This window comes from Candoia aspera, chromosome 9 (assembly GCF_035149785.1).
Source record: "Candoia aspera isolate rCanAsp1 chromosome 9, rCanAsp1.hap2, whole genome shotgun sequence".
Lineage (NCBI taxonomy): Eukaryota > Metazoa > Chordata > Lepidosauria > Squamata > Boidae > Candoia > Candoia aspera.
The window spans coordinates 99,506-123,224 of record NC_086161.1 but is presented as its reverse complement, the minus strand read 5'-3'; the positions used below and the strand labels follow the sequence as shown (position 1 = coordinate 123,224).

Sequence of the window (23,719 nt, the reverse complement as noted above, 5' to 3'; positions counted from 1 at the left end):
ATGCCTCGGGCAGGCTGCCCACCAAACCCTTGGGGAAAACCCCAAGCTCCCTCAAAAAGCCAGCCAGGTCCATCAGGCTCTGCTTCAGCAAGGCTGGTGCCTGAAACTTTTCTTAAGGGGAAAAGCAGCTGGGGTCTGCCCCCCAGTAGCTCACTGCCCAAGACCCCTGCAGTCCTCATGGCTAATGCCATGCTGCCGAGGCAGGGTTTGGGTGGCCCCTTGCACACTGAAGAGTTGGATGTGGTGTAAGGGGCTGCAGAAGCCCTCCTCAGATGTGGGGTGCTGTCTTCCCAGCAGAAAGAGAGGGATGGGCAAAACATGAATAGGGCAAATGCAGGGGGTGAACTGCAAAGGGACCATTGCAGGGGTACAGTCAGAGGAGCTGCAGGGCTGTGATTTAGGTCCAGTACCATCTGATGAGCCAAATTCTCTGGCTGAGCTGAACGGTAGCAGCTCCAGGCCTGTGGATGGACATTGGAGGGTCTATCTGGAGTTTTCCAAGAGCTACTGTTGCAGAATTACCACATCAGCATCTGTCTGGCTCAGCAAACAGTAGAACAAAAAGGACAATGTTGTAATAGAGCCCCTCCTCCAGAGATAGCCCTTCCTGAACACTTATGCTAAATAGGATTTCTACATTTTTTCCTCTATGTGTTATGCTTTTGATAGAGGGGAAAAAACGCCAAATTTTGGTGAATTAAATTTCATGGACCACCATAGCAGTAGTGCTCTGTGTGGTATTGCTGACCTCAGATCATATTCTGGGCTAGGAAAGTTCATCTTGCCACATGGGCTCTGGTTCTGCCCTGCCACTTCCCTACAAAGCTGATCTGGTGGCATGCTTCCCCACCTCCAGTGCAAGGTATATCCCTGAGCCCAATGGGCGGCTCCCCACTCCATGTGTCAGCAGAAAGAAAACAGAATGCCTTTTCCCCATATATGCGCATGTGTCTGTGCTCCAACTGAAAAGAGCAGATAGGTCTGCCTGTGGAGTAATCTGTCCTAGCGCTTGTTTCCCAAAAATTAAAGGTGGAGGGAGGCTGCAACTGGGAGGTGGGAGTTGGGGGCTCATGAGAAGAATCTCCAACTTTTCTTTAGGCCTGGCATTTTGAGATGTTAAGCCAGGAAAAGGGAAGAAGATGGGGTGCGAATATTGGAGTGAAGGGAAGAATTGCCAGGAAAGGACCCATGGGTGAAGGGAGGCTTTTGTGGGGCTCCTTATCTGCTTTCTTGTTCCACAGTCCCGCCTCGCTTTGTGGTCCAGCCCAACAATCAGGATGGGATCTATGGCAAAGCTGGGGTCTTGAACTGCTCGGTGGATGGGTATCCCCCTCCCAAAGTCATGTGGAAACACGCTAAAGGTATGTGAGATCTTTCCTTTGCAGTTGCAGAGGAGGGGCTTCTGCACCTTGCTTGCCCACGCTCTCAAATCTGGTGGAGCAGGGGCCTTGCTGCTTACCTTCACCCTCACTGTTGCGAAGCCTGCTTTGGCTGGTCCACAGCCGGAAGAAGACAGGCCAGCTCTGAGAAGAGAGGCAGAGGTGATCTGGTGGACGACTTGGCCAGGACGGGGGGCTCACTCTTTTCCCAACTGGCGGACAGCCCTTTGAAGGTCCTTTTCTCTCTGCTGTTTCCTTCCAGGCAGTGGGAACCCTCAGCAGTACCACCCCGTCCCCCTGACAGGCCGCATCCAGATCCTGCCAAACAGCTCGCTGCTCATCCGGCATGTTTTAGAAGAGGACATTGGCTATTACCTGTGCCAGGCCAGCAACGGTGTTGGAACAGACATCAGCAAGTCCATGTTTCTCACCGTGAAGAGTGAGTGAGACGGCCGTGCCCACCCTTCTCTCAGGGAGGGCACAGTTTCCCTGAGCTACGGCTTTTGTGGGCAACCAAGAGGCTGCTTTTGTTCATGGGATGGGGGCCAGTGCTGGAGGCTTTGTGTATCCATTAGCCCCCTCTCTCCCTGAACATACAGGCTGTTGGCTTGGGTCTCCTTCCTATGCACCTTTTGCCAGGTTACATTACCCCTCCGATCAGGATTTTGGCTGCTCCATCAGTTGGGTTTGTTGCCCAGCTACTCTCTGACCACAGCCACTGTATACTTGGCAGATCAGATTGGTCATCTGCTGGCACCTCAGTTGCCTTGGCAAGGTCCTGGGTCACTTCTGGCACTTCTCTTGCAGTCCTGGAAGTCGGTGTGCAAGGAAGGGAATGTTCTCCTGGGACACTGTTGAAAACCGCTTAGGCCTTAATAAAAGCAGGCACTCAGCTGGCCTTGGGAGGATGCAGGACAGCTGTCCCTAATTCCACACATTAGACTCAGAAGCCCAGAACTGTTTGGGACCAGGTGAATGAAAAGAAGTGTGAGCCAACTGGGGTGATGTCCCCTGGCCTGCTACCAGAGGAAGCACCCTTGTGTGGTTGAATCTCCCTTCTTTCATCCCTTGCTTTGGAGTTTAGGCTGGTCCTAATTATTTCCTCTGCTTGTCAGTCATTATTCTGATTGTATCGTTGGCTTTTTATGTGCTCTTGGAAGACTGTCCCACTAAGGTGATTGTAGGTTATGAAATCCCTCTCTTCATTTTTTGTGATCTACTCAGGCCATGCTCTTGGGACTGACAGCCAGATGGGGGTTGTCTGCCACGATGCCCCAAAGCTATAACTGTGCCTCTGCCCATTTTACACCCATTGCTCACATGCTCCTGGTAGTCAGCAGGTGCATGAAGACTTGGAGAGGTGCTCTCACTGTGTAAGCACTACTGATTGCTTCTGTGCAATTTAAATTAATCTCATGCTTCAGGTGAAATGCAGCTAATCAGTGTAGACAAGAAGCTGAAAAGGGTGCAATCAAATTAACATCACAGAGATTGCATTTAAGACCCCCCCACCCCACTTTGGCTTCTGTTCTCTTCCCTTCCACTGCCCTGTTCCCATTTTGTTTGCTGCTCTGCTCTAGTGGGACTCAGGAGGGGGGAATACACCAAACATTGACTGTTCCCTTTGTAGCCGCCTTATCTCAGGCCACCAAATGAGAGCAGCCTCTTGTCTGCATCTTGTTCGCAAGGCACTGAAATGAAGAGCCTGAAAGGAGAATGGGGCTCACTTGTGGTGGGATGACGGCCTTTTGCAGGGATTGCCTCTTTGGGAGAGATGGACTCGGTAGGTGGGCTGCCCTCCCAAGGCACAGCTGTGGCCCATTCTTTTGTGATGAAGGGCTTACTTGCTGGGATTGCCCCAGGGTGGGCAGGCATGCCGAAGGTCTGACTTCGTCTTGGCTTTCTGTGCTAGGTTCCCTTCTTGAGTACCAAACAGCATTCTGGCAGGAATCTGCAGCCTGTCTTGCTCACAGGAGTGAATTTAACAGCTTCATCATGTGTCCTGTGCAGAGGACACATTCTTCTTTTTCCTCTCCTAACTTTCTCATTATTCAAGTCTACTGGATGATCTCCAGGACCTTCCTACTCACTGTCTTCTCATCTTGTATGAACTTAGTAAGACTGTGATCCCAGCACCCATTTTGCACAGAAAAATAGTTTCTGGGGAGTCGGGGATGAGAGTAACTAGTAGGGGTCTTGGCAGCCATTCAAGGTTCTAGATGGCTCTTTTGGAGCAGTGTGTGGGCAAAGGGTAGATGGGGGTGTATTGCTTCTTTTCACCTTCCCAGCTCCAGGTATTTCTCTGTGATATTGGAGGGCTCTCAAGATCAGCATCAAAGCTGATAGGCATTCTTGGGCATGGCATAATTTTCTGCTTTGGGAGGTGTGATGGTTGGGAGCTCAGTTCAAATGTTTTGTTTGCAGCTAGTAACCAAGCCAAAAATTGGGGTCAGTGGGCTTTTTCTTAATTTATCTAATTTATTTGTTTACAGGACTTATTTGGCGGCCTATCTCATACAGTAACCCTAGGTGGCTCACAACAATCTATAAAACATAGTTAAAAACATACCCTTCCCCCCAAGGCACCAGGCCAAGTATCCTCACAGCTCAACCCGCCATTCCAGTCCAAAGCTTAGGGGAAGAGCCAGGTTTTGAGATGGGTGTTTAATGTGCTTTCTGGAGAGGAGTGGCTTCCTCTTTCATAATCTCTTATTTATGCATTTATTTGTTTATTAACAGGACTTGTATGTTACCCATCTTATATAATAATTCTAGGCAGCCCACAACAACCTGTAAAAACATGGCTAAGAGCAAAAGTGCCTGTCCCCCCCAGGCGCCAAACCAAACAGCCTCCAGGTCAACCCCCATCCTAGTCCAATGCTTGGGGAAGACCCAGGTCTTCATGGCCTTCCAGAAGGCTAAAGGGCAGGGATCCCCCGGATCTCCGTGGGGAGGCCGTTCCAAAGGGCTGGGGCAGCCACTGAGAAGGCGTGCACCCAAGGTCCCATCAGGTGGCAACATTTAAGGGAGGGGACCTGGACCACACCCACCCTATCTAACCCAGTAGGACAGGCAGATACCCTCAGGGAGAGGCGGTCCCGCAAGTAACCTGGCCCTGTGCCGTGGAGGGCCTTAAAGGTGATAGCCAACACCCTGAATTGCACCCAGGAAGCAACTGGGAGCCAGCACAGCTCATGCAGCACTGGTGTTACTTGGGTGAACCGCGGGACACCCAAAACTGTGCATGCCGCTGCATTCCGGACCAGTTGCAGCTTCTAGATGGTCTTCAAGGGCAGCCCCATATAGAGTGCATTGCAATAATACAAATGGGTGGTGACTAAGGCACAGGTGACCGTGAGCAAGGCCTGTTCTGGCTTTCAATAAAACCCCACATTTTATTATAACCCCAAGCAAGTATGTTCTGTCTTTTAATAAAACCCTAAGTCAAGCCCCTTTCTCAGTAATTAAATATAGGTTGGCAAAATACTTACAAGGCAACCAACAAAGTATCCCTCATGGTTAACCTCATGCAGTTGTCAATATAGCAGTCACACATTTGGAAAAGAGCAGACCTCAGTCATTCGTGGAAAGGGTGGCAAACAAGGGTAGTATCTTAACTGGGGCATATCCAAAAGGAGGTTGGTGGGCATGCTTGAAAGGGGACTCCCTTGCCAGTTGCCACTTGCATGCCTCCAGGCTCCCAGGGCAGCTGGTGAAGTCCCCTCCCGGCCTCCACATCTTTAGATTGAGTTCCAGGGCATCCTTCCTTTGTTCTCTTTCTTTCCTTGCTTCTGTCCCTTCTCTTTCTCTATCTCTCTCCCCCTCCCCATCAAGCCTTTTTACGGAGGTGTGGTTTTCTTAACCCTAACCCTAACCATCTGGCATTCCAAGACCATTCCTTGTTTCTGCTCTGCTAAATTGCCCATCTGGGACATTTCCCCTTGTGAATAACCAACATTAAAAGCATCGTCACACAGTTCTTTTTGCTTGCCCTTGCCTGCCCACACCACACTCCCAGCCAGCATTTTACGTGGTACTCCAGTCCTGCACACACAACTGTTTTGTGCTGGGATGTGGCTTCACAGTCCACCCTTGGTTCTGTCCACATGCTGCAAATGGGAGCAAGCTGAAAGCCAGCCTTTTCCCAGCTGCTAATTGAATTAGATTGCTGTGGAAAGCAGAGGAGCTGTAGCTCATTAAACCCCCCAGTGCCCCATTAGAACTGTGTGTGTTGCCTTTGCAGATTGTCATTACCGTACATTACCGCACTGTTTGGGTATGCTGTGCCTTCTTTAATCTCTGCCCCCTGAGCCAGCGTGGTTGTACACTCAGCATTCCACCTTGTGCTTTTTGGATTAGTGAGGACTGGAGGGGACAGCATGTGGTAACGTGACTTCTTTGTGGCAACTGCCACTGCGGTGAGCAGGAAGTTTTGGCTGCTGCTGGAGTCTTGTCTGAAGCTTAATGGGCAGAATAAGCTGCTGTGGGAGCTGGGGGGCAGAGTGCTTGGTGCTGGAAGGAGACTTGGCACATCGGCCAAAGCAGGCCAGGCGAGAATGGCGAGCAGAGACTCAGAGAGTTCAGAAGAGGGGAAGGAAAAATGCCTGCTGGCTCGAAGCTGCTTCCCCTGTGGTGTGTTTGGGGTGACCATCCATCCATCCGTCTACCCACCGACCCACCCATCCATCCAATCTCCTCTGCAAACTCCAATTGTGGCTGCCTGCAGGGTCTCCTGTGTCCCCAGCCCTTCTCTTCACACATACTTTCCCTGCTCTCACTGCACTGCAGCTGCCTCTGTATGGGCAGCCCCCAGGGTCACCACCAGGGACCTTGGGAATCCCAGCACCCATCCCAGGGCCACCTGCCAGGACATGCTCTTCAGTGGCAACTCGCCTCTGATCAAACGTAGCAGAAGAGTTGTTAAAGGCATGTTACTTGGGGAGGGGTGCCTGCCCCTCTGTTTTGCCTAAACTTCTCCAGGATGAGCTTCCAGCACCTCTGCTAGAAAGTGGAAATAGGGGTGGGCTGTTGGCCTCACGCTCGTTGAAGACCAACTCCGGGGTGGCCAGGCCCAGGAGTAGGGGAAGAAAGTAGATTTGCTGCATTTTCTCATCTGGTTAGTTTCCAATTCCATCACCCTTTCCAAAATTTGAGAAGCCCGATGCTGCTCTGCTGGGCTCTCCTACCCCCCACCTGCTTCTGCATGTTCGCTTGAGTCTTTTGCCTGGAGATGGTCTTGCCTTGACTTGGCTGGTTCTCTCCCCCCACCTCCAGCTCAGAGAGCCGTGAACAGCTGTTGCATATGGCTGTAGCCCCCCCCCCCCATGCTTATGCTGCCATCAGCCAGTTTCCCTTGGCTGATGCCTGCAGGACGCAGAACCTCTGGAGCTGTGTGTGTTGCAGCTAAGAAAGCCCCAGGGGTCCCTCTGTTGCCCTAGGGCCCATTGAGTCAAAGTGAGCAAGGCGAGGAAAGGGCCCTAGCTGGGAACACTCTGGAGGAAAGCCTGAGTGAAGGCCGGAGGAGGGTTGGAACCCCCAGGGGCTGACCTTGGCCACAGCTTTCATGTCAGCAGCCACAAACAACCCTTGGAGCTCCGGGGGTGAAAGGTCCCCCTTCACAGGCTTTTGTTCAGACGCTGATTATGTTTGTGCTCCATCTCAAGCCAAGCATCTGTTTTGTACAACCTCCCCCGGTACTCTGCCCAGTTCCTCAGAGTGGATTATGCAGATCTCTGTTTGAAAAAGTATTCCAGGGCACATCCTTGAGAGTGTAAAATCTTAGTCAATAATTCATATGCGCTTCACTATGGCTGCAGCTTTTTTCAGTTATAACTTGCACTTGGTTATTTGTCTTTCCCAATTTATTGCAGGTCTAGATGTCCTCGTATGCATTATAAAATGTACCTGCTTCATTACTCCATGATCTGGAAGACAGTGGGGTTCCTTTCAGAGGCAGCAGTTGTCTTTTTACTCCTTGGCCGGGACTAAGCAGGCGGTATTTAGCCCAACAGCCATCCTGTCCCAGGGGGCCAAGGCAGGGAGCCTCCCCACTGCTGGGTGTGGGCCTTGGGCAGCTCCGGTCGTTTGCTTGCATGCACCTGAAGGCCAGAGGTTGTGTGGCTTCCTCCCTATTGAGCTGGGTGGGAACGAATAGTGGGCTCTCCCCTCATTTTTTTTTTCTGGGCTGGTGCCTCGGAGGGAGCAGCTCTCCCCTCCATGTTCACGGTCTCATGCTCTGGGGAGGACTGGCCTCCAGGGTGAAGAAAGGCAAGGGGGAGCGGACATCCCAGAGCAGCGGGAGGGTGTGCTCTTGGCTGACATTTTTAAAACACTGGTTATAATGTTGTATTTCATCTTCCGTGTTTGCATTAGTCTCTTTGTATGACATTTGGAGCAGAAAAGCAGGGTAATCCCCCCAAACATGAATCCGCTAATCAGGGGCTAAATGGCAGATTTTTCTCTACGCTCTCTAGTGGTAGATCTAGTGGTAGATCTGGTGAACAGATCTTGCAGATCTAGTGAAGCTAAGACTGCAGCATGGCTTCCTTTGTGACCCACAAAGCTCTCTGGGTGATCTGGAAATATCTTTTTTGCTCATCAGATTAAGCACTCAGCTGCAAGGGTAGATAACATTATATAGAAATGCAAACGTGTACCTCTTTAGCAAAGCATATACCTCAGAGGTGCTGTTTGTCTGAGTGAGGAAAGGACTGCCAGAAATTTGTGTGGTTCAGGTTTCTTAGATGCTTCTTATTAGTTTCTTTTTTGCAAGGGTTATGCTGTAACTATGAAGAAATCTGAGTTCTCCTCAAGTATCATTGCCTCCCCCTGCCCAAATATTCTGATTCAGAGGAAATCATAACAAGCAACAGAGACCTCATCAGGCTTCCTTGTACGCGTGCTGAGTGTGCATGGTTTATTCTTTGTGTGGAAGTACTTCCTTCCCCAGTCTGTCCCTCCCATAACTGTATATTTATATGTCTGTGAAAATATTTTAGATAGAATTCTTTTATTATTTATTTATTTACCATATTTATATGTCCGCCCATCTCACATGAAGCGGCTCTGGGCAGCGTTTAACAATAAAATAAAACAGGAAATAGATAAAAACAATAATTATAAAAAGATAAAAAGTAATTATTAAAGTAAAATATTATCAAAATTTTAAAATATACAAACCACACAGAGAGAGCAAGAATGTTAGTCACAGTGGAACCATCTGAGAATGTCTCCAGTTCCCAAAGACCCCCAGGCCTGATGACGTAACCAGGTCTTGAGAGACTTCCTAAACGATAGCAGGGAAGGAGCAAGCCTAACTTTGGGGGGAGAAGGTTCCATGGCTCCTGGCAGAGAAGGCTTGCCTTCTGGGACCCACCAAATGCAAGTCCCTGGCCGAAGGAACACGTAATATGCCTTCCCTGCCAGATCTAATGGGATGGGCTGATGCAATCAGGGAGAGGCAGTTCCTCGGGTGTCCTGGCCGCATGCCACGAAGGGCTTTAAAGGTGAAAACCAGCACCTTGAATTGGACCTGGAAGCAAACTGGCAGGCAATACAGCTCACGAAGCAGAGTTGTCATATGTGCTCTTCTAGGAGCACACATAGCTGCCTGTGCCGCTGCATTATGCACTAGTTGAAGCTTCTGGATGCTCTTCAAGGGCAGCCACATGTAGAGCACATTACAGTAGTCCAATCTGGGGGTGATTAGGGCATGAGTGACTGTGAGCAGAGCCTCCTGATCCAGGAAGGGTTGCAATTGGCGCACAACCCAAAGCTATGCAAAGGCTCTCCTAGCCAAGACTGCTACCTGCTCTTTGAGCAGGAGTCATGAGTCTAAGATGACCCCCAGATTGTGCACTGGGTCTGTCTAGGGCAGTGCCACCCCATCCAGCACCAAAGACGACGTGATCCTAGGACCGGTAGGTCCTAAAACCCAAAGCCACTCAGTCTTGCCAGGGTTCAGTTGAAGCCTCTTGTTCCCCATCCAGACCCTCACAGCCTCTAGGCACTGGGATAAGAAGTTCACAGCATCACTTAATTCACCAGCAGCAGAGATATATAGTTGCGTATTATCAACATACTGTGATACATCATCTTGTGGTGACAGATGAGCTCACCCAGCAGTCTCATCTAGATATTAAATAGGAGAAGGGAGAGCACTGAACCCCAGGGCTGCAACTAGGGTCTGTGTCACCCGGGGCAAACATGGATTCCACACCCATTTTGGTGCCCCCCCAGTGCTCGTTTTGGCACCCCCTCCAGCACGGCGCCCGGGGCCCATGCCCCGCTTTCCCCCCCCCCCCATTGTGGCCCTGCTGAACCCTGTGGCACCTCACATAGTAGGGGCCGAGGGCAGGACCTCTTCTCCCCAATCATCACTGACTGGAATTGACCACGGAGGAAGGAGGCAAACCAGCCAGCACCGTGCCACCCATCCCCAATACCCTGAGCTGATCCAGAAGGGTACCATGGCCAATGGTATTGAAAGCCACTGAGAGGTCAAGTAGGGCAAAGATGGATGCATGACCTCCATCCCACCCATGCCAGATATCCAAAAGTGTGACCAATGCCATTTCTGTCCCATACCCGGGTCTGAATCCTGACTGAAAAAGATCCAGATAATCTTCATCCAAGGTCCTCTGAAGCTGTTGCACAACCACCTTCTCAACCACCTTCCCCCAAAAGGGGAGGTTAGATACTGGACAAAAGTTGTCCAGTATGGTGGGTTCCAGCGATGGCTTCTTGAGGAGGGGGTGCACCAAGGCCTCTTTAAGAGGTAAAGGAACAATCCTCACACTCAAAGAAGAATTAACCACAGCTAGAGCCCACTCACATGACACCCCCCATGCCAATTTCACAAGCCAAGAGGGGCATGGATCTAGAGAGCAAGTGGCTGAGCTCACAGCCCACTTCCTCAGGTTCAACAGGTCCAAACTATTCCCAGATAACCGGGCAAGACTCCACCCCAGGCATCTCCTCTGGATGTGCAACAAAGCTGGCGTCCAACTGCGAGCAAATCTGAGCAATTTTATCCAACAGATGCTGAACAAATTCTTCTGCACACCCCTGCAAAAGGTTCTCTGGGCCCCCTTTACCCAAGAGGACTCATGTTACCCGAAATAGGGCTGCAGGGCAGCAATCTGTGGGCACAATAAGGGTGGAGAAGTACTGCCACTTTGCTGTCCTTACCGCCACAAGGTAGGCCTTAATAGCGGCTCTAACCATGTTCCATTGAGCTTGTCCTTGGTTGAGCACCAGCGATGCTCCAGATGGCTCTTCTCTTGTTTCATCTCTCTCAGCTCCTCTGTAAACCATGGAGAGTGATGAGATCCATGGGAGGGGAGAGGTCACATGGGCACGATCCAATCCAAAGCCTCAGACACCCCCTTATTCCAAGTGGCAATCAAGGCTTTGGATGGACTGTGCAGCAGACCCACAGGAACAGCCCCCAGCAACTTCTGAAACCATCCAGGTCCATTAGTCACCTGGGTGGACCAATCTATTGGGTCCAGCCTCCCTGCAGTAGATAGCGGTGATAGGGAATCCCATGGAAATCAGGGTGTGATCTGACCATGACAAAGGAGACAACAAAAGCTCCCCCAATTTCAGATTGCATAGCCACTGCTCCGATAGGAACACCAAATCCGGAGTGTGGCCACTGTCCCATGTTGGGCTCTGGATGACCTAGGATAGGCCCATGGCTGTCATGGTAGCCATGAACTCCTAACCCGAGATGGAGTTGAGCTCAGGCAGGGAGGTTGCTGTGCAGCAGGGAGGCTGGTACAACAGCAACAATCCCAACTGATACCTAGAGCCCAACATAATGAACAGGGTCTCCATCTGGGGACCTGTGGCGTAGCATTCCTGAAAGCTGTAAGGGATTCCTGGATGACAATTGCCACACCACCACCCCTGCCCCAGAGTCTCTGCTGATGCCACACCCAAAACCCTGCTGGGCATATCTCAGAAAGGGCTATCCCACCTTCCAGACCCAGCCAGGTCTTGGTAATACATGCCAAATTTGTATTTGTAATTTGTATTCAATTCCTCTTTCCTTTATTTCAATTATGCTTCATATAAAATTATTTTGAAGGTAGTATAGAAATTGGTTAAATAACTAAACTGGTCAAAAAGCTGTCTATTCTTTTCCTGTCCCTTGGAAACGAATGTTGACAGAGAGTTTCTGATACTGGTATTGAAGGTAATTTGGAACTAGCCCTCCATACATCCTGTGGTAGCCAATGGAGTTGTCCTGCACTTGGCATTTGATTCCAAAAGTGCTTTGGAGTATGCAGGTGAGAAATAATGGCACGTATCTGCAGCTCTGTCCTTCAAGACCATTTGGAAGTTGTAGCTGGTCCAGAATGCGGCTGAGGTATGGGCACGCCACAGTATGCCCATGTAACACCTCTGCTTCGTGCACTGCACTGGTTGGCTCCTGGGTGCCCCTCATGGTGCTGGTTATTACCAATAAAGCCCTTCATGGCACAGGGCTGGTTACCTAAAGGACTGGATGTCTTCCATGGCTTCTGTCCAGCCTGTACAATCAGGCAGAGGTGGCATGCTCCATGTCCCTTCCATTATGCAGTGTCATCTGAGGGGACCTAGGAAGCATGCTTTCTCTGTCGCAGCCTCTGCCTTCTGGAACACCATCCCCCTGGCCCTGTCTAAACGACTTCTTCAAACCTGGGTCTTCCCCAGGCCTTGGGTTACAGCAGGTAACCCTTTGGGTAGTGTTTCAGTATATTACATGGCAGTTGGTTTCTACAGGCTTTCTTCTTTTTAGATTGTTTACATTTTAGTTTTTATTGTTTAGTTTTGCAAACTGCCCAGAGTTCTGGCAGATGGGGTGTGTGTGTAATTTTCATAAACAGACTCTTTAAAGTAAACACACAGTTGCCATTTGACCCAGGAAAATACACCACTGTTTTAAAGTACCTTTCTGGAGTTGAATCCAAAGAACCGCACAGTCCATAGTCTTCAGTGCTTTGTGCAATCAGTCTTGGCTTTCTCACCTTCTCGGACCATCGTTTTGGGTTGCGATGTGAGGGAAGAAGAAGACAATTGTGAGTTGGTCCCATGTGGTTCCTTGGGCACTGCCTGTGCCAGCCAGCCCTTCATGCTTTTCTGGTGAAGGATTTCTGGAGCATCCCTTTCCTTTGCTGTTCCTCTCTTGCAAACCACAGCATGCTAGTATCTCTTCTTCCTCTTCTCTTGGCAGTCCCAGCTATGATTACCTCCCACCCCAACACCACCATTGCCATCAAGGGCCAGGCCAAGGAACTGAATTGCACAGCTCGTGGTGAGCGGCCTATTATCATTCGTTGGGAGAAAGGGGACACTGTAATTGATCCTGACCGTAACATCCGATATGCCATCGCTACTAAGGATAACGGTGACGAGGTCATCTCCACGCTCAAAGTAAGAAGCACAGCTGCAGTGCAGAGGGGGTATGGACAGGGCTGCAGCTGGTCCCTTGATGTGCTGGGATTAGTGGGCCTCTTGTGGCAGGGGAGAGCACAGCCAGCCTGGAGCTTGTGGACCACCCGTGGGTGCAGGAGGGGAATGTGACTCTGCCTTGTCCAGAGGTCTTTGGGGGTTTTGAGCAGGTGTTGCCTTGTCCACAGCTCAAGCCAGCTGAACGAGGAGACTCTGTTTTTTTCTCCTGCCATGCAATCAACTCCTATGGTGAAGACAGAGGACTTATTCAGCTTACTGTACAAGGTATTGGTCTTTGTTAGGGGTGCATGCATGTATGCAATGATGCCTTTTGTGGAGACCTTTCAGACGCTGCTGGCAGCTTTGGTGTGTAGCTTCTGCTGGGGTTATCCCGGGTTTATATGACAAGGTATGCCTTGGGGGTTGCAGACCATCTGCAGGCCTTTGTTGACCACATTTTAGTAAAGCTGCTATTAGCAACAGAAACTTAAGGGAGTCAGCCCAATATCTAATTTCTGGTGGACAATTTCCTGAGGAACATAGGACATGAACATGGATTTAAAATAATTAAATTATGACATCTGATTCACTGTTGAGGTCTTTTATGTTAAACTCTGCCCCCATCTGTGCCTAGGTGTCCTCATGGAATTCAAATGCAGAGTGGGGATGGAGGGATGCCTCTTCCTTGACCCCCACAATCAGTGCCCAGATTTTGGAAGATGGTGAGCTGCTGCTGCTCTCCCCCTCAGTCAAAGTGCCTCCGTTCTGCAGAGGCCTGTTGTTTCTGAATGGGGTCTACATTACAACTAGGGAGTACAAGAAATTCTAGCAAGGGACTTCTCAGACAGGACAAATTTCCTTGGTTGAACTCTGCCCCCATGAAGATGTAGTTCAGTTAACGACACTATGCTCTTGTGAGTTCTGCTTAGCAATTCTCCCAGTCATCCTTTATCTACCACCCAGTGTGCCATAGTCCTTCCAAAATGATCTCTCCCTCTCAGCTTTTATGCTTTGTACAATTTGCTGGATATGCATTTTCAGTTTATTTATTTATTTATTTATTTATTAAATATCTCTGCCACCCATCTCGTGTATGACGACTCTGGGCGGCACAACAAACAATTCAATATAAATACATAAAAATACAAATATAAATACAAAATATAAAATGTAAAAACATAGAATGTAAAATATAAAATTCAAGATGGGAAGACCTTAACCGTGGCAGCTTCATGGGGCCAATCACCCCCATGAATCGTTTATTCACTACTTGATATACTGTCCAATTTGCTAACTTATTTTTACCTGCATTTTTAAGAAAACCTGCAGAACGTGGAAGTCCTTCTTGGCACCTCTTCCCTTCTTGCTAATTTTCCAACTGTTGCATTTTCTGGGTTGGAGGCTGGTGGTCTGGCAAGCCACTGTATGCTTGTATGCTGTGTGTGGGAGGGTGGCATTTCCTGTTCCTTACTGCAGTCCCTCTGCCCGCCCCCCCCCAGAGCCACCAGACCCTCCAGAACTGGAGATCCGAGAGGTAAAAGCCCGGAGTATGAACTTACGGTGGACTCAGAGGTTTGATGGCAACAGCATCATCACAGGCTTTGATATTGAGTACAAGAACAAGTCTGGTGAGCATAATTTGTGATGTTCTGAGTGCAAACAGGAATTGGGAAGTGCCTTGCTTAAGATTAGTGCATTTAAAAAAACCATGTTATTTATTACTACTGAGACCCAGAAAGTGAGAGAAATTCAACTTGAATGGAATGTTGTCTTGGTTGGCCTTGAACAATACTGCAGTGCCAGTAAAAAATGTTTTAGGAAAGAGGTGCAACTAAAGCTTTGGTTTTCTACCAAATCATGGAAAGGGGCTCTGTTAGTGTCAGGGCAGGGGGAAACTTCCAGCTGAAGTGACCAATGTAAATAGGAAGGAGGCTTTTGAAAAAGGGGTGTTATATATTCCAAGGGCATTTTTGTTGCTTGATGTGTAAACTGGCTGGGAAGTGAAACTGGTTTTGGAAGCTCTTTTCTGGATTTCAGCCTCTTCCTTGCTTTGGCCAGAGTTCTGTCCAGACCATGCTCCCTTTAGCCTGAACTGGGAGGCTCCCTGGTAATTTTCATTGAGGATGTATGGTTTTCACTGGACTTGTCATCATCCTGCATCCACAGCTGGACCAGAGAAACACCACCGTTCTACCATTTTTCTTGTCACTTGAGCTTTCTCTGTCATGTATCTGGGGGTGAAATACTGGTGGCCTATCAATGGCACCCCAGGGCTGACTTCAGCTCTTTGGTCAACATTATTGTAACTTTTTCTTTGCATCTTCTTTGACTGACTTGTTTCTCTGTCTTAGCCTGCAGCCTCTGAGGAGCATATAATTTTAGAGGTGTGAGCAGAAAGCTGAAAAATAAAGCCTCTTTTTGACACCCTTCCCCACCCTTCCAATTATCTGTGGTTTCAAAATATCATGCACATGCAGCTCTGCTTGGAACTCTGGATCAACAGATTCCCAAAGCCGTTCTTTTTATTTCCAGATTCCTGGGACTTTAAGCAGTCTACCCGGAACATCTCTCCCACCATCAACCAGGCCAACATTGTGGACCTTCACCCGGCCTCCGTGTACAGCATCCGCATGTTTTCATTCAACAAGATTGGCCGCAGCGAGCCGAGCAAGGATCTGACCATCAGCACAGAGGAAGCAGGTGCCCCTTTGCCTCAGGGCTGCAGCTGTACTGCATCCACAGGATAATTTTTGGAACAAATAGGGTGATGGGGAAAGCATGAGAAAGAGGAAGTAATGAGGGCTGAGGAACACACAGTTGCCTAAGACCCATGTCTTCTGTGCCCACCCTTTTCCTGCCTAAGAGTCTGTGGCCCTCACCTAAAAGCCTTGGCTCCATAGGCAGGTTTTGGGGGGACTGCTTAAGCTCTGTTGCAATAGTGTGCGTGTGAGCGCACATGTCCTCTTCAGGACACCTGTCAGGTTTGCAGAAGTCCTTGTTCCTTGAGGCTAAAGCCATTAGCTTGTTTTCCTGGGTGTCAGGAAGCTGGAAGCCAGCTGGGTTAATTTGTTCCTCAAAAACAACTGGGCCTTGTGTCACTTTAAAAGCTTGGCCAGTATATTGTACAATAAAAGCATCTGTTGAGTGGAATCCATTTGATGAAATGACTCATGTCAAAATAAACAGGTCTGTCTTCCAAAGTGCCATAGAATAATTATTTTTAGCATAAGATGTCATCTCCAGCACTCTGTGAGGTTCACCTTCTGAGCTGAAGAACTCAGTAGGCTTTCCAGTTGTCTTGGAACTCTGTTGCTTGCTACCTTCACTACTGGTCCTTCTCTCCGCCATCCCACCCCCTTCATGGCAAGCTAAAGCAACTGCTGCCATCTCTGAAGTTTGTAGAACAGATGCCTAAATCCATTCTACTAGGTTACGTTCTCCTGGCATTTAAAAGGCATGAGCCATAGGCATGCAAAGCCAAAGGAGTCAGAAATACATCACATTCAGGGCACTTCCTTTCTCTGCCTTTCAAGGACTGGGAGCAAAGAGAGAACCTGTCTGTGCAACTTGCAATGTGACTTCTACTCTTTCAGCTCCTGATGGCCCCCCGCTAGATGTCACCTTGCAGCCAATGACATCCCAGAGCATCCAGGTCACCTGGAAGGCAAGTTTGTGTGTTTCTTGCTTGAATGAGGGCTGGGATCAGTTGACACTTATTTATTTGAACTACCAAAATTTATTTATTTATTTATTTGTCTGTCTGTCTGTCAAATTTTATTACCGCCCATCTCCCCCCCAAAGGATAACAGTACCACCTTGATTGGTAACAGGCATGGTCCAGTGGCTGATGTGGTGCTCTTGTCCTTTCCCTAGGAGACAGGTATGAGAAGGAAAGCTCTGGGCTGGCCCCTGTCCCTGCTCCTGTTTTGGAGCTCTGGCCCTCTGACACCTGGGCAAGCAGAGAGGGACACAATGGGTGATGCAGCCTAGAGGGCAGCAGGGGGAAGACCCTGGGGTTCCTAGGGTTTGGCCCACCAGCCTTTGCTTCTGGCTTGCAACATGCCAAGGTTCATGTACGTCACCGCATAGCCTCAGTTTCAGTGCTGCTGCTGTTGTAGCTGCCCATTAGGCTGCGAGCTCTGGCTGGGTGATGTGGGCAGGGCACACTGGCACTGAACTGCTCTGCATCCTTACGACTGGCTATACTCAGCCTGGGAGTCTCAGTTCCAAGAGGTGCTTGTCTCCCACCCCCACAGATCATGTTCCAAATCAGATTTGTTAAAACACCTGATGCCATGTATTCAAATTGGAAACAAGCAATTTGCGAGAAGTAGACTTGATCTGTGGGATGTAAAAACCAAACCCAAATACCAAATCTCCTATCACAGTGAGATTAGGCGAAGGTTCCTGGCTTCACTGGAATTTGAACCAAGTCTCCAAATCCCTGGGATTCCCAGCCCCTCTGGAGTGCAGTTCCCACACTAGACTCCCTGGGTAGCTGTTGGTGGGCACCTGCCTTACGTTAGGCAGCGGTGAGAATGGAATCAGACCAGGGAAGCCGGAGGTCAGGGCTGAGTTGCCTGCTTGCCACGGTGGGCTCAGGCAAAGGGTGGCATCCTGTTGACCCTGATGTACTTTCCAGAACTGGATTGGCAGGTTAGAATCAGAATGAAGTGCTGGTCGATACAGCTAGGGTTCCAGCACTGTTTGCTGCTTCTCCGGGAACCACTCCGGTGTGAAACAGATTAACCAAAAATAAGGTCACTTGAAATACAAGTCACTCCATTTTAAGGCTGTTTTGGCAAGACGAGACTACTCCAGCTTTGAAGCATATACTTGCAATCAGCTCTATTGATTTGTTAATGCTTCAAAGAAATCTTGTTAGGACTGATTTCAACCCAGCCATCTGTATTTTTAAATCTGGCAGGGCTGGGTATATTTGTGTGTGTGTGTGTGTGTGTGTGTGTGTGTATACGTGTGTGCCATCTGTGTGCCTCACACACTGGTGTGACTTACCTAATTTTAAAACTGTTCTGATCTGTTTCCTATCAACTACAATTACTTTGCAAGATAATCACAGCTAGTTATCCTCTTGAATGGTGCCAACCACAGAATTATCAGGACTGTTTGATTACTGCTTGTATGCAGCCCATAGAACATCTAAAATATGTGCCAAAAATGCTATTCTGAAATAGGATTCTGTTTTTGAGCCCATCTTGCCTTAAATGCTTGTGGTCCTCTGGTGGAGCAGGGGATGGAGATGTTGTTCAGAGGACTGAATGTGTTTCAAGGCCTTTCCTGCCTCTACCAACAAACTGCTAACTCTAAAACACTGAAAGACAACCAGTGATTTTTGCTTCTCCTCAGAATGAGAAACAGGAGCACCCCATCACTTCCTGTACCTTGCTGATTTTGTCCAGAAGCAGTTGGGGATGGTCAGTGTGAACCACCCCTGCTATGCAAGCCATCACCAAATGAGAACTAGGCACAGTCCAGCTGAGCAGATTGCTGGTTTTATGTGACTAAACCTGCTGGCTATGGACTGAGGGAGTGCAGCCTCCAGAGAGCCTGGAGTGTCCACGATGGCTTGCACAGTGATAGAAATAATATGTAAATGTGGATAGGTGGGCCATTGTGGAGGGATGGGTCACATGCTTTATTTATTTAATCATCATCATTATTTAAATTTATATGTCATCCAGCTCCCAGTGACTCTGGAACTAATATTTATACCAATCGAAGACAGTATTTGTAGCTCAGGGTTGAACTGTGGAGTCCTTGGTGCTCTCTGAGCCTGGTTGTTTTCTTGCAGACGTTTCATTGCCAGACTAGGCAACATCTTCAGTGTGAAAAGGGAGTGGGCCTTGCTCTCTGTTTCTATACTTTTTTATATATACTTGCTTATATATTGTTTATATATACTTGCTCTCTGTTTATGTACCATAGTTATAACCCTAACGACAGTATATAAACTGAGAGCAAGGCCCACTCCCTTTTTGCACTGAAGATGTTGCCTAGTCTGGCAATGAAATGTCTGCAAGGAAACAAGGCTCAGTGAGCACCAAGGACTCCACTAATATTTATTTATTTTCCCATTTTCTAAGGCTGCCCACTTGCCAATGACTCTGGGCAGCTTACAGAAGGTTAAAGCATGTAATAACAATCAATTGCTGTCAGAGTCCTGGGGAAGAATAGGTTTTCACTCAACCTTCACGAGACTGAGATGCTGTAGTTTTAGCACCCCCTCCCAAGTTTTGATGATTTACCATCTTTGATGCTGAATGGTGTAGCACCCCCAGAGTTGGTGTGCAGTTTGGTAGTCCTTCAGGTCTCACAGCCCCCGCTTGAGGAGCATGTGGCAGCCGGGGCCAGGAAGGCATTTGCACAAATCCACCTTGTCCACGAGTGGCCTTTCCTGCAATGGGAGGATCTGCTTATGGTCACTCCTGCCTTAGTCACCTCCCATCTGGACTACTGCAGTGCATCCTATAAGGGCTGCTCTTGAAGGGCATTTGGAAGCTGCAGCTGGTCCAGAATGCAGCCGTGAGGTATACCACAGTATGCCCATGTCACACCATTGCTTTGGGGGCTGCACTGACTAAAAGTAGGCTTCCAGGAGCAATTTAAGGTTCCGGTGGTTACCTAGGAAGGCCAAGATACTCCACGGCCAGGTTATTTGTGGGAATGTCTGGGTTTGTCCCGATTTGGCAGGGTGGGCACGGTCCAGGTCCCTATATTATATTAACAACCTGGCCCCAACCTGTTAGCCTTCTGGAAAGCCTTGAGATCTGTCCTTTCTCACAGGCATTGGGGCCAGTTTGTTCACTGAGACTGGTGTGTATGGGACTTGGGTTGGAAGATAGTTTCTCAGGCCCTGGGCTGTGTTGCAGTATTGTCTTTTCTCAGTAATACTGTCCCTTTATTCTTTTTATGGTTTTGTTGTGAGCTGCTTAGAGTCCCTGGGGGGCAGATGGGCAGATATATATAGGTGATGATGATGATGATGATGATGATGATGATGATGATGATGATGATAATTTATATGCCACCCGACCCAGCACCCGACTCCCAGTGACTCTGGATGGTTATTTTAAACATAAATAGATAAATAAAATAGCAAAAAAATAAAGCCATGCTGAGGAGAGAGCTTTGTTTGCAGAAAGTCCTGGTTCCTCCCTTGAATCTTCAATTGAGGGACTAGGTGAAACAGATGAGGCAGGGGCTCAACTCTTGGCCTGCAATGAGCTTGGGGCCCCAGTGCTCCTGCCTCAAGAGGAGTGTAAAAACAGCAGTGCTCTTGGCTCATGTTGTTGTTTATTTGTTTAGTCACTTCCAACTCTTCATGACTTCATGGATCAGCCCCAGAGCTTCCTGTCGGTCGTCACCACCCACAGCTCCCCCAAGGATGAATCCGTCACCTCTAGAATATCATCTATCCATCTTGCCCTTGGTTGGCCCCTCTTCCTTTTGCCTTCCACTCTCCCTAGCATCAGCATCTTCTCCAGGGTGTCCTGTCTTCTCATTATGTGGCCAAAGTATTTCAGTTTTGCCTTTAATATCATTCCCTCAAGTGAGCAGTCTGGCTTTATTTCCTGGAGGATGGACTGGTTGGATCTTCTTGCAGTCCAAGGCACCCTCAGAATTTTCCTCCAACACCACAGTTCAAAAGCATCGATCTTCCTTCTCTCAGCCTTCCTTATGGTCCAGCTCTCGCAGCCATATGTTACTACGGGGAACACCATTGCTTTAACTATGCGGACCTTTGTTGTCAGCGTGATGTCTCTGCTCTTAACTGTTTTGTCGAGATTTGTCATTGCTCTTCTCCCAAGGATTAAATGTCTTCTGATTTCCTGACTGCAGTCAGCATCTGCAGTAATCTTTGCGCCTAGAAATACGAAGTCTGTCACTGCCTCTACGTTTTCTCCCTCTATTTGCCAGTTATCAATCAAGCTGGTTGCCATAATCTTGGTTTTTTTGAGGTTTAGCTGCAAGCCAGCTTTTGCACTTTCTTCTTTCATCTTCATCATAAGGCTCCTCAGTTCCTTTTCGCTTTCAGCCTTCTAAGTGGTATCATCTGCATATCTGAGATTGTTAATGTTTCTTCCAGCGATTTTAACTCCAGCCTTGGATTCTTCAAGCCCAGCATGTCGCATGATGTGTTCTGCATACAAGTTGAATAGGTAGGGTGAGAGTATACAGCCCTGCCATACTCCTTTCCCAATCTTAAACCAGTCCGTTGTTCTGTGGTCTGTTCTTACTGTTGCTACTTGGTTGCTATACAGATTCCTCAGGAGGCAGACAAGATGACTTGGTATCCCCATACCGCTAAGAACTTGCCACAATTTGTTATGGTCCACACAGTCAAAGGCTTTAGAATAGTGAATAAAACAGAAATAGATGTTTTTCTGAAACTCCCTGGCTTTTTCCATTATCCAGTGGATATTGGCAATTTGGTCCCTAGTTCCTCTGCCTTTTCTAAACGCAGCTTGTACATCTGGCAATTCTTGCTCCATGAATTGCTGAATTCTACCTTGCAGGATCTTGAGCATTACCTTACTGGCATGTGAAATAATTGCCACTGTTCGATGAACATTCTGTAGTGTTTCCCTTTTTTGGTAAGTTGATTTTTTCCAATCTGATGGCCATTCTTGCGTTTTCCAAATTTCCTGGCATATAGCATGTATTACCTTGACAGCATCATCTTGCAGGATTTTGAACAGTTCAGCTGGGATACCATCGTCTCCTGCTGCCTTGTTATTAGCAATGCTTCTCAAGGCCCATTCAACCTCACTCTTTAGGATGTCTGGCTCTAGCTCACTGACCACACCGTCAAAGCTATCCCCGATATTGTTATCCTTCCTATACAGGTCTTCCGTATATTCTTGCCACCTTTTCTTGATCTCTTCTTCTTCTGTTAGGTCCTTGCCATCTTTGTTTTTGATCATACCCATTTTTGCCTGGAATTTACCTCCGATGTTTCTAATTTTCTGGAAGAGGTCTCTTATTTCACCTTCTATTCTATTGTTCTATTCTATTGTCTTCTTCCACTTCTGTGCATTGCTTGTTTAAATAATTCCTTGTCTCTTCTGGCTAACCTCTGGAATTTTGCATTTAATTGGGGATATCTCCCCCTATCGTTGTTGCCTTTTGCTTTCCTTCTTTCTTGGGCTACTTCTAGTGTCTCAGCAGATAGCCATTTTGCCTTCTTGGTTTTCTTTCTTTGGGATGTATTTTGTTGCCACCTCCTGAACAATGATGCAAACTTCTGTCCATAGTTCTTCCGGGACCCTATCTATTAAGTCCAGTCCCTTAAATCTATTCTTTACCTCCACTGCATATTCCTTAGGAATATTAGTGAGCTCATATCTAGCTGATCTGTGGGTCTTCCCTAATCTCTTTAGTCTGATCCTAAATTGTGCAATAAGAAGTTGGTGATCTGAACTACAGTCAGCTCCAGGTCTTGTTTTTACCGACTATGGATGTCCGCCACCTTTGGCTGCAAAGGATGTAGTCAATCTGATTTTGGTGTTGTCTATCTGGTGGAGTCCATGTATAAAGCTGCCTCTTAGGTTGTTGGAAGAGAGTGTTTGTTATGCAGAGTGAGTTGTCTTGGCCAAATTCTATCAGCCTATGTCCTGCTTTGTTTTGTTCTCCCAGGCCATGCTTACCTGTAATTCCAAGTGTCATTTGACTGCCCACCTTAGCATTCCAGTCTCCTGTGATGGAAATAACATCTCTTTTAGGCGTGTTGTCCAGTAGGTGCTGCAGATCCTCATAGAACTGCTCTACTTCAGCTTCTTCAGCATCTGTGGTTGGGGCGTATATTTGGATCACTGTGATGTTAGATGGCTTGCCCTGAATTCGAATTGAGATCATTTTGTTGTTTTTTGGATTGTATCCAAGCACTGCTTTAGCCACTTGACTATTAATTATGAAGGCTACTCCATTTCTTCTCTGGTCCTCTTGTCCACAGTAGTAGATCTGGTGGTCATTTGATATGAAGTGGCCCATTCCAGTCCATTCCAATTCACTGATGCCCAAAATGTCTATCTTGGCTCATACTCTTGGCTCATTCTAAAACCAAATGGCCTGTTTGGCAGAGGCTTGGCACTAAAGACCCTCCTCCTCCTCCTTTTAGAGTCCTTCTTTCTGAAGGTGCTGGCTGAGTGCCGAGGAGGGCTTTCATTTGCCCTTTTTTTCTGTTGCCCCCCTTCTTGGATCTGCACTAACAGGAAGAACAACTCTCCCACCTTTCCCACACTGGGGCTGGCATCACCAGCTGGAATCCTGTCATCCAGAGCATGTGAATGCACGCAAGGGAGCCAGGCTGCGCAGGGGCTCAGGAGACTCCTGGGCCGCTCAAACAAGCCTGGGCATCACTGGGATGGGAATCTGGATGGTTGGGTAGAGGTGTTTCCCCTCCTCTCACCCTGAACCTGCCAGCCACAGTCGGACCCTCTTTCCTCCTCCTCCTCCTCCCCCCACCATGCAGGCTCCGAAGAAAGAACTCCAGAATGGGGTCATCCGAGGCTACCAAATCGGCTACCGGGAGAACAGCCCAGGAAGCAGCGGGCAATACAGCATTGTGGAGATGAAGGCCACAGGGGACAGCGAAGTGTACACCCTCGACAACCTGAAGAAATTTGCCCAGTATGGCGTGGTGGTTCAGGCCTTCAACCGGGCAGGCACTGGCCCCTCATCCAGTGAAATCAATGCCACCACGCTGGAGGATGGTAAGGACTCAAAATTTCTCAGCCATTCAGCTGCTGTTGCGTTTTATTTCGGTTCACCCAGGCTTTCATGCAAGATTGCCCCCCTGCATCTGGAGCTGCTGTTATATTCCCAAAGGCAGGCCTATTTCTGCTGTAGGTGGCTCTCTTTATGGCCCACTTCCATCTGTG

The 23,719-nt window shown here is 48.3% G+C and overlaps 1 protein-coding gene across 1 annotated transcript in view; it reads left to right on the top strand.

Annotated features, from left to right (window-relative positions):
- Positions 1–23,719, top strand: part of DSCAML1 (DS cell adhesion molecule like 1) — a 136,005-nt gene that overhangs the window by 85,478 nt on the left and 26,808 nt on the right. The window contains exons 10-17 of the mRNA XM_063311025.1: positions 1,242–1,361; positions 1,642–1,818; positions 12,601–12,800; positions 13,007–13,103; positions 14,318–14,446; positions 15,351–15,518; positions 16,412–16,482; positions 23,311–23,551. Of these exons, the coding sequence (XP_063167095.1) occupies positions 1,242–1,361; positions 1,642–1,818; positions 12,601–12,800; positions 13,007–13,103; positions 14,318–14,446; positions 15,351–15,518; positions 16,412–16,482; positions 23,311–23,551 (1,203 nt within the window). The remainder of the gene's footprint in view (positions 1–1,241; positions 1,362–1,641; positions 1,819–12,600; positions 12,801–13,006; positions 13,104–14,317; positions 14,447–15,350; positions 15,519–16,411; positions 16,483–23,310; positions 23,552–23,719) is intronic.